The sequence below is a fragment of the Lampetra planeri genome, chromosome 8 (assembly GCF_965212315.1).
Source record: "Lampetra planeri chromosome 8, kcLamPlan1.2.h2, whole genome shotgun sequence".
Taxonomy (NCBI): domain Eukaryota; kingdom Metazoa; phylum Chordata; class Hyperoartia; order Petromyzontiformes; family Petromyzontidae; genus Lampetra; species Lampetra planeri.
Genome location: NC_136114.1, coordinates 9,882,652 through 9,899,101, shown reverse-complemented (window position 1 = coordinate 9,899,101; position 16,450 = coordinate 9,882,652). Strand labels below are relative to the sequence as shown.

At 41.0% G+C, this 16,450-nt stretch overlaps 1 protein-coding gene across 10 annotated transcripts in view; it reads right to left on the bottom strand.

The window, feature by feature from the left end:
• The window catches only part of LOC144720304 (neuron navigator 2-like), a 281,685-nt gene that overhangs the window by 108,204 nt on the left and 157,031 nt on the right, over positions 1-16,450 (bottom strand). For 9 of the 10 annotated variants that reach the window (XM_078596960.1, XM_078596951.1, XM_078596953.1 and 6 more), the window contains exons 4-6: positions 16,315-16,387; positions 10,564-10,720; positions 2,029-2,171 (exon numbers count right to left, since the gene is read on the bottom strand). In XM_078596960.1, the coding sequence (XP_078453086.1) occupies positions 2,029-2,171; positions 10,564-10,720; positions 16,315-16,387 (373 nt within the window). Of the gene's footprint in view, positions 1-2,028; positions 2,172-8,079; positions 8,587-10,563; positions 10,721-16,314; positions 16,388-16,450 lie in introns of those variants that run through there. The other variant, XM_078596961.1, reaches the window with a different exon arrangement.

The window sequence follows — 16,450 nt, the reverse complement described above, 5'->3', positions numbered from 1 at the left end:
TGGTGATGGGAACAGAGGGCAGGGCCAGTCGTATATACAGGGAATACTGTGCCCACTAGTGGCAACATAAAGTATGCCCTAAAATTGCACCAGCAGCCAAATTAGTTAGGTGGTGGTTTCGGTTACAGCCACATTTCCCAAGCCAGTTGGCCGCTGCAAGCGTGCCAACATGGGCCAAATCCAACGAAATGACAGCACTCCCAGTGACAGCAAACCAAAGGCTCTAATCTGCTTTAGTGATCTTGAGGCATTACAACAGGGACCTTTGAGAAAACAAACTAATTTGGGCCAGGTTTTCATAATGGCAACAAACAGCTCCACTTTCTGAGCCCCAAGAGCACCCTCTACAGACATACTCATGGAATAAATATTGCATGGGAGTGCATTGGCCATTTGAAGCTGAAAATTGTTTTCCTTTAAAAAAAAAAATTGCCATGTTTGGCTCTCCAATGTGTTACTGGGTTGTATCGGTGTGTTGTGTCAGGCCCGATATTCAGCTCCCAGCACGTGCAGCAAAAACATCAGACGTCATACCGAACGACCCTACGGTACAGCCCAAAAAACACACCAGAGAGTTATGCAGATAAACCGCGAAAAAGCTAAATAATTAATAGTCACGTTGTAATATTTAACCATTCAGCTGCTTTCAGACCAGCCTGAATGAGCTGTTTTTAGATGTTTCATTTCAGATCATAAATGTACAACCCAGCAGGTGATTCTCAATGTTGACTGCCATCTATCTGTTTCAGCTTTCATTCCACACCTGAAGTTTGGCTAAAACACCTAAATTAATAACCACGTGAATAATGTACAATTCCGTTAATTAATAAGGACATAGGATAGTTCTTTTTTATTCTCATTTATACACGGCACATAAAATGTCGTTATAAACAAAATGGTATAGATTTGGTGGTGCAAAATAAAAAAAATTAACTTCAATTATGAAGAAAAAAAAATGTTTTCCGTCTTGTGATTTTTTTTTTATAAAACAAATGGCAGGGAGGGCCTTACCCTTGGAATTAAGCACACAAAGGTTAGCCTACCTTGCTCTGCCGATAATATAATTGATTGTTTGCAAGGCAAATACCAGGTTTGTGAATTCACATTAGTGTGGACATAACTCAATATTTGCACAAGGTAGCCCCATTACAATTGGCCAAACATCAAAGAGACCAATTGCATAAGTAAATTCAATTAATAATTAACAAATGCGATGTATACTTCATGGTAGTCCTGAAGCCTTTAAAAAATATAACTCTTTGTAAAAATCATTTGCCTTGGATGACATTCAGTCTTCTCATTTAAAATGCACTCATCTTCTGGTTACATGATCAAGTGGTGGCAGGTACAGCATTTATCACGTGTACCTATTACACTGTCATATATAGTGCTCCTCGTTACTATTTACAAATTGCAAATGCAACTGGCGCAAAATGACACCTCTTGCAAATGAGCAACATCCGATACCGACCCAACGAAACCGCGTAACGGCGTTCAGACAACGTACACGCATCGGCGGCCGAGTGCATTGCTTGTAAACGTTGAGCGCTTCATTCAAATAACGACCACCACTCTCGTAACGTCGCCCCGCGCACGCGCGGCGAGTGCACGTGGGGGTAGGTGGAGTGCAACTGCTACCCCTATCCCCTCCCTTTGATGCTGCTAATCCTGCATAATGCACGGGCATAATATGACTTTGAAACCCCCCGACCACCTCCTACGCATTTCACAAGTAGTACTAATCACATACCTGCATTTCCCATAAATATGCTAAATTCCTCTTGATATGCAAATTATTTTGTCAAGGCGCCCTTCCCCCCTTCCAACCCAGCTTAAATATACCCTCCAAGCGTGGTAGTGCTTCATTCAGACGCTGTCTCTCCCGGACAGACGCTGGTCTTCACCCGAGGACGGCTGCTTGCGTTGTGGCCGAAACGTCGTGAGAATTATTTTATTATGTTTTATTTGTATTATTTTATTACTTCCCTTCTACGTGACTTTTACCGGATGAACCAAGAAGATGCTCACCGTGCGTGGGCGCCAGAGGGCAGGGTCCAGCCCTCGCCTTGTCCTGAGTGTTGAAGCTCTGGCTGCGGCGATTCGCGCTCGCCGCCGTGCGTGACTTCGCGTCGCCACCTGCAGCCAAGGGCCGCGCCGCTGGTCCTGGAAGCCTACAGCCACACAAGACGCAACATGGCATTGTGATTCGGAAGGCACCGTGCGAAAGGGAAAACTCCGGCTTCGAGAGAAGCTGTGCGCGCAGTGGCTTTATAAATACCGTTTACTTCGTTCAAGAAAGCCAGAGAAATTGATAACTTTCAAAATCGGAATATTTATTTAGACTGGAGGAATCCGATGAGCTATATGGCTCTTTTACGCAGATGTCTAGTAGGGGCGGGTAAGCACTTTACAACAATACAAAAATACAATAGAAGTGCAGAGGACACTCATTTGATTCTTACCTGTTTTTTTAAGGCAAAATATTGCAATATATTGCTGCTCATTAACATGCATGAACATGAATACATTGATTTTGTGCTCATGGGCCCATGCTGTAACATCTGGTAAACCTGCAGAAATGTGTCTATCATGCCTCACTCTGCTGATGAGCCCTGGAATGGTGAAACCTGCCCAGGGTTTGTGTGATTAAACAATGCTGCTGGTTTACATAAGTCTCAAAGGCAAGTCGACGGATGGACAGACATATTTAATTTGTATATGGATATGTGAAACAGCTGATATATTACAATTAAATTTAGCATGAAATTGGTTTATGTTGGCTTTGCTCATATTAATTACCACTATTAAAACTACAAAATTGTACGTTTATGCCAGTGGGTCCCCTGTGGATTTATTTCAGTTTGCTTTCATTACTGCAGATTTAGCTTTTTAAATTAAATCCACAAATGCATTAAGATTAAACTGTTATGCATAATTTACCTGAAGTTCACCGCAAAAATCTTTCTAAAGCAAACCATATTCCAGCTGGTTACAAATACCCATCTAAAGCTTCATGGTTTGTTAGCTACAGTATAGGCACATGTAGTAAGCATGATAATAACTCAACCAATATATCCTCCAATGCTCTCACCAACCATGCCAGCTGCAAGAGCTGAATTTCAATATTGGCTGTGTTTAAATATTCTTATCACGCTTCACTGGTTTCACATAAAACGCTAAACTGTTTTTTTTTGCTTGAATAATCTATGATGTCTAAACATCCTCATTCATTATCGCAAATACAAGTTAAAAAAGAAACAAGAACATTTTCTAATCTCTCTTCCGAGCTATTTTATCGTACACGAATTAACCTGTTAATTGCAAAAGCATGTTTAAACTCCATGTAACGAATAGAATTTGAAAAGATTTCCACATTTATTGCTGGGCATTTTGTCATTTTCAATGTAGACAATGTAACGCAGCCTTTTTACAACATATTATGCTCATAAGTGCCATGTTATTTTTTTTAATATGAAATTTGTTTATGTTCATGTGAATTTTTAAAATAAATATCGGTCACATCAACAAAGCAACAGCTACATCTTCAACTTTCCATCACCACATTTCTTTGTCACGACCTTATTTTGTAAACTCTTTTGAGCTTAGTCTGCAGTGCTCTCTGTCGTTCTTCTTGGGTCTAAAACTCGTTGCCACAAGATGGCAGACTTGGCCACATTTCACCACATTGGGCTCAGTACACATTGATACCCAAGGGAATCTCAGCAGGCAGCATCTCAAGGCTCACAAAAAACAAATCCCAATTATGGGCCAAAAGCATCAACAATTTTTGGAGCCTGTCCACCACCTTTCAATTTCATAAACTCCTAATGAGATGATGGAAGAGATATAGGCAAGATATACGGATGTAGCGAAATTATAGAAATGTGGACAAAAGCTAGAGGTGTTAATGGAGATGAGGGGAGAGATACAGGTGAGAAAGAATTGTAGTAAAATGAGAGAGATGTTGATATGGGACACATATATAAACAATATTTTATTTTACCAGGTAAGGCCCACTGAACTATGTAGCTCTTTTTCAGAAGTGACCTGGCCACAAATGATAGCTCAACGAAGTGGCTTATCACGTGGACATTTAAAACAGCCAAATGAAAGAACAGAGCTCCATGCAAGACAGAAATGAGATAAATTAATACTATGTTGATTGACTACGTATGTTCGTTAAGATCTGAATTTGAGCTGATATTTTGTGCATCCATGGATTCGGGGGACCCTGCGCTACTTAGGACCCTAAGCTTTTGCTTATAAGTTTGCTTATGCCTTGCACCTCCACTGACACCATCGTTTATAACATCATGTTTTCTGTTACAGGATTAGCAATTCGGGAAGAAAATATGATCGCAGTTAACTGTAACTATGGTAACAAACATTACATGAGGCATTAAAAAATAAAGTACCAAACTAATTTGTTTCATACAAATACATTTTAGAAAAGGTCAAATATTGCTATACACACGTGATGTACGTATACAAATCTCCGTGTCAATCCACAGCTGGATGAGGTCTCCCAACACCGTGCGGATTGTGGGCGTTATTTAACCATACTTCACCACACCTGTCAGTACACTTTTCCAAAAGAGAGGAGCATATATATACGGAATAAGTACAGTGCAACAAAGAATTTTGCTGCTCTACGCTCTGCTGCCGACCATGTAGCCCCGCAACCTATAATACCTGATATTCATGATGATCGCCCAACCAGGCTCCGACCTGCTTAGCTTTCCTAAGATTTCACAATATTGGGTACATTCTCGTGCTTTAATCAAAGGCAAAGACGATCAATACACGATTAAAAAGAGACGTATGTACAGACGTACATATGACATCGATACGTACATTTTTGTAGCACACATCAACTTCACTCGTGCACGACGCCTACACGATTAACCATCGATGCCATGTTGGTTAATCACGAGACTGAGACACTGGTTATAATCAAGGCAGGCGCATGTTTCTGCAGACAGGGGAAATTGCCCTTGAGAAGGTGAGAGTGCTTGGGTTTGTAGCATTCATTATTAGCCAACCTGCAGGCACCAATGGAGAACTGCTCTAGACCAGAAAGCTCAACTGGCACGTACGAGGTGATAACGACTTGTTAACGCACGTTGATAATCAAGTCACAGGGGAAAATGATATTGATAGTAACAGATCATTGTCGTTTTACCTTGAGTTTCGTTCAAGCACATTACTACAGTAGGGCCATGTTTGGTATAATTTGCTAAAACAAAGAAAGGGTTGTTGGAAACAATTTTGTATCGGCATAGTGACACTTGTAAACATGTTTCCTTCAAAACGGTAGGCAAAGAAGTGAAGTCTCCTCTTATCCGTCGCGGTGATGTGAGGGGGGCGAGCATCACGGATCTTATTATCAGCGCTGTCATCCGCAAATTTACACCACTTTTCTGAGAAAAATTAAGTGGCTAATCACAGATAATAGGATTAGGCGGACAGATAATATAATCCAAAAGCTCCAACGGATAATAGGAGTGATGGCTAATAGAGTCAAGGATAAGGATCATATGTTGAATGTAACTATTGTATATGTTACATTCTTTATTATTATTCCACATATGCACTTAGGCATGCATAATCACTGTTCCAGTTTTGGTCGATTTATGTTATTTTATTTCAGTCATAATAGTTATGTAATATTTATTTTGTAAGGCTTATAATATTTATATGATGTAACCCAAATCCTTCAGGAGCCCTAGGGGTCAAACATACCATGTCAGTGTGCTGGCACAGCAGTTCTATGATCTGGGGGTCAGGCCCCCGGAATAGACAAGTGAGAAATGAACAATGCATTTAATAGCTTCAGTCCAACTGACTAATTAATATTAAAATGAGAAGAAGAAGAAGAAAAGCACTCCTTCAAATGGAGTATCTGCTGTTAATGTGGGACCTCCATCAATCCAGAATACAAATGAGTTAATCGCTGCCTTTTCAGTGCTTTTGTTGAATCTGCCCATGCAGATTTCTTGACAGACCATGGATTCTAGTTTGGGAGATGGCATCCGTTCAACACCCTTGGAGTGGGTTGCCCCCTCTAGTTCACAAGTTGAAGCAGACCAAAAACATTAAATAAGATGGAATTGTTATATTTACATGGAAATTACCGAATCAATTACCATAGTTATGGACTACTTAAAAAATGGAAAATTTATTTTGGCTCGAACCACCGTCATGAAGCATGAGTAAAATAAAATATTAGAAACAAATCTGCAAAAAGATATTAAAATTATTAACGACACACTTTCCCAGTGGCTATTAGCTTCAAATTAATCAACGATAGCGTCATTAGGGGTGTTTTTTTATTGGGTGGACAAAGCCAGGTTAAGGGTTAATAGCTGAGACTTCCCCTATCCAATCTAAGATAACTGCTTCATTGGGGATTTTCTAATGATGGAGCTTCCTGCTCCATCGACAGTTCATCGCTCTGGCGTGGCACACAATTCGTTTTGCGCAAAAGCCTTTTCCCAACATTATATTTTCAGCGTGGACACTAACAACGACCCGTCCTCCCACTGTTGATTGATTTGAAAAGAAATTCTCAGCTTTATTATCATAAGTACTCGCTAAAAAGGTTAGCGGACCAGTTCATTTTCCTAACAAGCTCCGGGGTCAAGTGCGGTGCAGGCCAGACACTCAGAGTTGGTCACAGTGCTGGGACTAAATCTCTGATTAGGAGTATATAAATATATATACATTATATATCGAGCTCAGGAAGTTTACTTTTACTTTTTCGGAGGTAGGCATTATTTAAGAGTGTCTCACTGAGTGAAGGAAAATGCTTTTTTCCAATTTTTTTTTTAAAATACGTAAAAACACGATGAATTACAAATCCTATTGAAACACGTAATTCTACAATTTTTACAGTTTAATGGATGCATGCAGTCCAACAAATGGGGGGCAAAAAACAATGAAACAATTATTTTGGCGTGTGAAATAAAAAGATTTTCTGTCACTCAATAAATTATATTCAACAAATCCAATAAAACAAGACCTATATAGATCATAGGATCAAGGAAATGACCCTCAGGCCTCTAAGATTTACTGCTTGTAAGAATCCAATCACATTGTTTCCTCTTTTAGCCACTCTAACAGTTAAGAGGTCCCTAAGCCCGAGGTCTGAGCAGTGTTATACCCACAAACAGGATTAGAATAATCTGATTTTGCCACCACCACGAGGCTGCATTGAAGGTTTGCAGAGTGCAGCTATGCCAAAATCCCAACTGCAGGACCCAGACACTCAGCGCAAGCAAAGAAAACGTTCACATGGATCACCGTGATCGTTCATCACCCTTGCTAATGGGTAATTGTTCATCACCCTGCGTGGAAGGGTAGGGTAGGCCATATACCCGCTCAGGGCCTCTCTAGAGCCCCCTCTAGCGAGAGAGGCCCCCTTTACGCAGGCATTCGCTTTTAACTGCTAAATTGGCAGGTCTCTTTTATACCTTCGTTATTAAATGCAATACAATCTAATTTTAACCGTAATGTTCGTGAAAAGAAAAACATTACTCAGATTTTACCCATATGCAAACGCGCACACACGCACACACAACACAAAGAAAGTCAAATGTATTCACCGGAGCAAGAATGTAAAAAATGTTTTGAGCATATTTAAGAATTCCTTCTACATTTTTGTGAATGGTAAACCTTTGACCTAACTTACCAATGTAATACATCATGGAAAAACATGAACCAGTGTTTTTTTATCATCTCAAATTGTATGTGAATGAATTCAGTGTTTACGATGGCAACATACAGCACAATTCAATACATACTGTAAGCGTTGACCAAGGTGGTCCAATACTCATAAACATATTATAATAACAAAGACAAAAATTTAGGCACATTCGTATAATTATTTTAGTGAGTAAACAGTATATATTTTTTCACATGCAAAAAGCAGGCAATGCATGCTTATAGCATTCAACCTTCTCAAACACTTTGCGTGTTGCTAGCCTTAGCTGCATCCAAAGGTGCATGATTAACTCAAACTACAGAAGACATGCCCAAGCTTGGCCATATTCTCAATAACGCAATTAAGTGTTCACTTACCAGCTAATTACTCCATGGTGCATTTAGTATGTTCATGTTCACAGCACCAGGAAAATGCCAAAACAGTTCCACGTTTACACAATGGTAACGTGCATCATGTTGTTGGAAAAGCCGAAGTAGATCTGCATATGTCACTCCGTCTGCTCCAGCCATTCATAATTATAAATTCAAATCACAAATTAAAATTAACAGTTTTAGTTTTTCAAATTTCCAAATGTTTCAAAAGGTATAGTACTTTTGGAGCATCCAAATGTTCTAAGTTTCCTATGCAATGGCTTCCACCGCAGCACTGCTTGCCATGACCTTCGGTTTAACCATGACGCATGCTCGGATTAATCATTAACCATTCATCAGCTTGTAGGTGATTCTCATGCTTTGCATTTTAAGTAAACATGCAGAAGGTTAAGCAGTTATTTATATGTACTATTTAAATGCTGCATTTAACATGCAATTCACAACAGCCATTGTTTTATTTGGTTGAAATTTTACTGTACATTTTTACCAATAATTTCCGAAAATGTTCAAGGACAGGGGAAGTTTTATTGATGGCCGTGTAAATAGCATGAACATTTAGTGATATTATTGCTCTATTTTTCTTTTCTTTTTAAACGTGTTCTTCCTTCCGCTATTCCCGCAGAAGCCGAAACACTGGCAGCTGAGTTCAGTGCAGCCTAAAAGAAGCAACTGAAGCTTTGGCATGCTTTGCAAGAGGCAAGGTGGCACGAGCAAGGTGGACAGGAGAGGAAAGGGAGAGAGCACAGGTGCTAACCGAGAGGACTTTTTCTGACTGGCTGTCGCCCCTGCATGTTTGGCCACAGCAGAGTGCCTGCCTGGCGCACTGCATTGTGGGGAGAGGGGAGAGAGAACCAAGAGAGAGAGAGAGAGAGACAAACAGGGGCAGATGGTGAGGGCAGATGAGACAGAAAACAATCCACAGCACTCAGCACCAACAACCGACTGTGTAGTCAGCATCTCACGCACCTCAAGAGAGCAAAGGCAACAGAAACAGCTCACACACGTTCATACTTCAGATGCGCGCAAGACAGGGGTTGCTAACCCTTTCCACAATTCACACGTGTGCAAGAAAGGGGAAGGCAGAGTCCTCTTCAACGTGGCTCACCTAAAACCTACTATTTATAGCAGAATTTAATAAACGTTGTAACAAATCCTCGCAGTGTCTGCATGCTACTGGATACCGCACTCATCGCAACGGAGCTCACAACAAGATCGCCCACCGAGGACATCTGGTACATTAGCAATCTTTCAAATGATAATTACACTTGCTGTCAGTTTGCAACCCCTGATGCATTTTTTCGTCATAATGTCATCGATATGAAGACGGGTGAACTGGCATCAACTGTGGGTTGGAAATTGCAACAACAGAACAATTGAACAATTTCCTTTCGGAAATAGCATCCTGCGTTCATCATGACACATAATTGAGAAAGCCAAGATGTTCACGTAGCAGGCTCATGAAAATAATCGCACTTGAATACATTCTACTGGAAAATAACATCGAATAAATGAATAACAAATGGCAAAAAAGAACGTGTGCAAAGATATTCATGAATGTATGCAGCTGTAGTCAGTTGCATGGAGGCACCTGTTTTCTCTAGGCGATGACAAATCCCCGTGGCAGTCATATGCCGCCGAGGTAGGGACAAGTTATTGATGTGCACATCACCGGGGCAGTTCTCTCCGTGCAACAAAAAAAAATCCAGCAAGCACCGCAGCGAGGGCATTCTTTCACTCCAATGACCGATGGCAAAGGCAGCGTCAAATCGATTACACGAGTTTAAAACTTACAGTTGTCCAACTTTAAAATGATTTTTTTCCGCAAACTTTTTGAAAAACTCAACAACATTTAACCTTGCGTAGAGGCACCTCAAGCAGTGACACACAGGAAGTGTTGCAGGGTATGTGCACCTGGAGACAGGTTATCCTTGCAGCAGATGCTCTGCCCTGCCCCTGATCTCTCTTTGCCTGTAATCTCAACGATCCAATTACTCTGCTGGGTTGGCTATGAGTGATATCAGTGACTCTGGAGCTTTGAGATTGTATTTCTGTGAATATGGCCAGGAGGTGAGATGGGAATTATAACTCAACGTTAGCTCAGCCAAAAAATAAAAGAGCAAGTCATTTTAATGGAACTTAAAAAGTAGGCAATTTAAAAGTTTCCAAATATTGTATTTGGCTGCAGAATGCACAAATGGTGTCCTAATAATACCTCCACGATGCCACTGATATATATCAACATTTGTGTCGTGACAAATGTACAGTATATATATAACAATAAATACATATGTGCACAATGTTGTCTCAACACAAAATAAGGGGAGAATGATAATGCATCAATGGGAAATTATCAATAAACAGTCCAAGAGGACAACACACAATCCCAAAGACATCGCAATATGATAACGGGTGCTACGTTTGTAAGCAAGGTTTGACATTATGCAGCCCTTACATGCCAATGACTCTCACCTGGACTGCATGTCTTGTTGTGCTTTTTGTTGAGCCGCCTGGTGCTGCTGCTGTTGTTGCTGTTGTTGTTGTTTCTGGGCCTGTTGCTGCTGCTGCTTGTACCGGGACAGGCTGAAGAAGAGACCTAAGATGGCCTTCAGATTTCCATTCCGGATTTCTGTCCAAACATGTGGGATGGAAAAGAAAAGCATGACAATAGTGTCAGGGTAGAATATAAATGAACGTGATCATAACTATTATTGTCATATATTTGTATCCTTTTTTTCATCAACTCAATAAAGAGCCCCTTTTGTCCTGATAATCGGTCAAGGCAAGGCTCCTTCATTGTGTTCACTCATTGTAACTCCGTTATGTTTAATGAAAATAAAAATAAAGGTGCAGCCCCTGCGATTGCTTTCTCAAACAACTGGTGATAGAAGGGCTTCGATTAGAGGAATACACCCAGACGTTAAGAGGTTAATAATTTAATGGTTTAAAACATACTGAAAATAATAGTAGCGCGCACAAGTGCAGCGATTAGTGCACTGCACTATGAACCTGGCGAACCAAGTTAGATCCCTGACCATGGCTGACATCAGTGGCAAGCGATGTCTGAAACTGGCCTAACTACACCCACTTCATCAATCCGCACAAAATGTAAATATTTTAGCCATTGTTCGTAAATGAAATAATACGCTCTCACACATCAATGCCCAACAGTATAATGACAGTGCGGTAGCCACGGAATGAAACGTGCCCAGCCAAGAGGAGATGAAGCAATGAAATCGGCTCGTGTGCAAGGGCTAAGTGGATTGTTAGATTGAAGGACTGCGAGAGGTGGCATCAAACTAGGGAAGGTCTTCATCCAACAGTCGTTTGACCATGGCTGACCATGGTAATGATGATGCACATCAACACACATCCATGCATGAAGCAAGCACATTTGTGTAAATATGAATACATTTACATATAATAACAGATGTTTATCTCCCTTTGGTGAAATAAAAATAATTGTCAATTATAAGAAAAGGTAATTGTGGCATAACCATTTTTGTTTATTTTTCCTCAAAAAGAAATAGATTTTTTCATCTTTTTTTTAAAGCAACGTGAGCCCCTGGCAGTAACAATGATTAACAAACTGCTGGGAAATGCACATGATTACAATTCCAAGTTAATGTTTAAAAATACACTCACAAGCCTTTATCTGAAGGTAAAAACAAATAAAGATGTAGCCTTGCAATTTGCTGCTCACACCACTGCCTTCCACTAAGTGGGAGCTCTGGAGAGACCCTCTGAAGGATATATGGCCTAATCTTCCAAGCTGACCGGACAGACGTCTCGCAATAGGTTGGAGTACCCACATTTTACCCCACCACACGTGGCCTGCCGATCTACTGTGCAGTACCCATGAATACTGCTGCTGGATGGATAAAATCATTATTTTTTTCTAAAAAAGAACATTTCTCATCAGGATCTCAGCTAAGCTCATCCTCAATCACTGACGAGAACCACGCACATTTTTGGAATTGACTCCCAGCTTCTTAAGCTGATAGCCTCAAACCCCATCAATCCTTGTCCATCTACTTCAAGGCGCCATCTCTTTATAAAGCACATATTACATCAAGCACTTGCTGAAACATTCCCTTAACACTACATCTAGGAATAAGATACAGCCTAAAGTTTTTACCAATCACTATCAGAATAACTTTTCTTGTTACTACAATCAGGAAACCTCTAAGCTTTCATGCATATTATATAAGCCACAAGAGGACACGCAAATACAATGCATACTTATTGTGCATTCATTCATTAGTTGCGTTCCAATCTATTGCTTATGAGTTAACACTGCAGGTCATATCTTGCGTTATCCTTTTTGTTAAATGGCTTCATTCTGCTACGCTCACTTTAAAGGCAGAGTGTGACAAATGAGCTGCCCAAAACCAAATTATATTTGTTTTTTTATGCTAAGTCTAAGTATTATTTACAGTAGTGTGGTGCAGCTAACCTCAGTACCACCTGCTCACTGCACCTTTATAATTTACAAAAGAAGGAAGCCAGTCTAGGAAAAACAGTTAAAATGTAAAGAATAGTCAGTGTAAATTTGGGAAGGAGGTGGGTGCTTTTTTGTTTACTTAATTTGCTTTCAGATTTTATTTTTATTATATAAAATCAACTTGATTGATGAACAGGGGAGACCAACACAAAATCTATCCTTCAAAAAATGGCTCTCGTAAAATAATAAAACCTCTTTCGGAGAGAAATTTCCGTAAACACTTTCACGAAAATAATGAGTTGGTTGTACCATTTATACCCTGGGGGAGAGCTGGCTTTCTTCAAAAGGAAGGTGGCAGGTCAACAAGGGACACTGTGACGTCAATATCTGGAGGAATTCTCTTCCTGAGTTTTATCTTACATTGCACAACAACAGCGCGTTCATTCGCTTCGAGAAGCATGAACAGAAATACAACGCAATTGTAGATACAATCGGCTAAAATAGAACAAAAAATATCTGCTTCTGGAGCTTAGTCCCGCAATACCACTGCTGAAGATAGAAACTCAAGGCTGAGTGATATCACATTCATCTAAACATCACCTGCACGCTATCGTTTCCACACCTAGTCAATTGTCAATCGGCTAAAAAAGTAACCGGAGGCTGATCTTTAAGTACTTTACTTGATGCAAGCGATTGCTTAAAAAAAAATTCGTGTCTAGATATTGAAAAAGGCATGGTCAGTGGTGAATGTAACGATAACCAAGGCAGTGCATTCCTTTGCTTGTGTTGTACACGTCGTCATCGGAACGAAATCAGAAGAAGGCCACGCGGGAGGGCGTGTGCGGCACAGTTTGGCGCCAGCTATCCTAGAGTGTGGTCGTGTCGCTGCAGTTCTCTGCGGTGAGTACAATTTTTTAAAAAACAACGGCGCTACACCTCCCCAAATAGAATGAACGCTGAGCCACTCGCGCGTTCCAAGATTCAGCGGTGAACGGGACATGCACCCTGTGACTTGCAGACATCTCTCTCGGAACGAGTTTGGGTTAATCCAGCACAACCCCGAGCATTCCTGGGCTCATTATGGCTGAAACTGGGTTGCTGCCCTTAAAAGAGAGCTTCGACTCTCATTGAAGGTCCCCCCCCCCATCTCCGCCCTCATCCATTTCGTTGTCTAATATAATATACATGACGATCCACTTATAGATACCCCATTAACATAAAAGAGGAAATATTGTGCATAAAAACGACATTTTTATTCAAATATGTCTACTACCGATCGAAATACACTCGTTAAATCGGTTGACACTCTCCCAATAAATGTGTCCAACATAGCTGTTCTGATTTGCTTACAACGTTCAACTGAAAAAAAATCATTTGGGTATCTATAAATGATCACCCGGACTTCTGATTCCATTCATAAATAATTCACATTTGTTACAATTATACCAGCATATTTATGGAAGCAATATTTCTTACAAAGCATTTGACTTAAAATATATATATACTATTTTGTTGCAGTCTTCAGTTCCTTTGCAGGTTTCATTTCTCACACTCCTGTGGTGCCAATTTAACGACTTAATAGTTAACGACCCAACGACTGCGGTTGGTGACTTATTTTGGATTAACAAAGCCTGTCCGGGCATGCTGGATGTATCTGATGGTTGATCAATTATTTTTTTGGGGGGGGGGATGTCAGAAACCATCTCATCCGTGTAACTTTTTAACATGCTCCCTTTGCGTGCCAGAGCCATCAGCTGACAGCAGCAGCATCTCGCGGAACAAACAACTATCTCTACACCACAACAAAGTCAACAGCATGCATTTGGACAACTCGTTGATTAAAGTGCCGTTACAATTACAGCCTGCATCTGGGCGTGTGTTGCTTTCCTTTGCCAATATTTCAGCTCTGCGCATTAAGTAAGGATTTGCTCATATTTACTCTGGCATTCCAATTTCACATTAGTATTCATTTTCAGAGTGCACGCTGAGGTACCCAGATACTGCTGCAGCACGCCTTGGCACAAACAAAACTTAAAAGACACTTGCACCACTTAACGGGCATGAACAGCAGGCAGCCTTCTTTTGTTGGTGCGCTAAAATGTCACGCCGCCAATTGGTATTGGTAGCCAGGCGTTTAATTGCATCCTTAACGTTGACCCCAACTTCACACGTGCGTCTTTCGCTCCATCAATGATGAACATGAAATGTGGGCTATTAAAATTACACCCACGTGTTTTATGCATTGAATGTACACTAGTCAGAGGGATGCTGCCACATGGCGTTATGGTGTGCACGCTAGGCCTGCAACCTGCAGGTCGCCAGTTGCACCTCCTGCGTGAGGCAGTTGGAACAATGGGGCCAAGGTTCTTAATCCCACCCTGGCCTCTATCCAACGGGCAGTTTAAATGGGTACAGCACTCATAGTTGGACGACCGGTCACATGTGGTAGGGGGTAAAGTGTGTGGGTACTGCCACCACTTCCAAGATGTCTGTCCAGCGTGGAAGAGTAGGCCAAATACCATCCAGACCTCCTTCTGGTAGAGACCTTCTGCTAGAGCGGGATAAGCAAGCCATAGCAGAGCGCATTATTTATTTATTTAACACTAATAAGGCAGTCTTGTATGGCTCTCACGGTTTCTCACTCCGCAACCCATTCACGGTCCATTAGCTGCGACAAGCCTTCCGTCCACTCTCCCCTTACTCAGTGCAGCGTTTATTTCATTGTCTGAAGGGCACCATGGGAAAAAACCTTGAGAGCATCCAAGGTCGATGAAGCGGTAGCTTAAAGGATCCCGTTGCAGGCATACGATACCGCACACACCACACCGATCCATTCACGCACAGGAAGAGAGTTCACGCACTGCCTGGGAGCAGACCACGCTTCAGTCATGGCTTACAGTGGGAATACAGTACGCTTTAAAGTTGCGCTGTTGCATCTACACGTAATATAAATAGCTCGCTGATACACGCAGTAATGGTGAACACCCAGTGTTGCACGCTGCAGTAATGATGAAGAGGTACACGCAACATTTCGTGATGGTTGTTCGACCCATGTACCGATTGTTTGCCAGTTGGAACATTTTCAGGCTCATTTCAGTCCACTGATGGATGAAGACCTGCTTCTACCATGTCGGTCATGGGAGTTGATTTAATATACTTCACCATGCTGGCCAGTGGGGATTGGTGAAAGGTGGGGGAGCAGATCCAATTCGGATGTCACTCGCCACTGATGTGAGTTTGCCTTGGCCGGGAATCAAACTCGGAAACATTTTCATCATGCCAATGAGTTAGAGTGGAGTAAAATTATTGTTCCCTTAAAATTCTGGGTTTTAAAAGAATTTGTTTTTATATTTACAAAAATGAACTTTATGTAAATAACATTAAATTTTCGATTTCACTCATCCGTAAACTTGAGATTGCTGCTCATTGAGCCTGGTATTGTTCTGTAAATGTGTGTGAATTCCTCAAAAGGAGAAGGCTTGTGTCCCCACTGAGACACATCAATTTGTCTATGTGGCTAAATAGAGAGGCACACCATTTACAGTATGGGCAAACAAACTGAATGTATATACAGTACTTCACGTTAAAGTGCCTAAATTCTTTCCAATGTTTTTAATTACTCAACTAGACATGAAAAACTATTGGCGTTCTGGATTAAACACTTCCTGAATTATTTATGAAGTAGCGCACATATATTCAAACTGTGGAAACCTTCACTGGTCATCACATTTTATGCCCTAGCACTGTGTGCGAATTATATATTTCGTGTGCACGTTTACCTTCGGAAGACAGACCCTGTATATTCACTCCTTTGGATGCCAAGAAGCTCAGACAAGCGTCAATGTTTTCAACCTGCAACAGACAGAAGAATAAAATAAATACAAAATGCAACACGAGTAAATAATTGCACGTCAA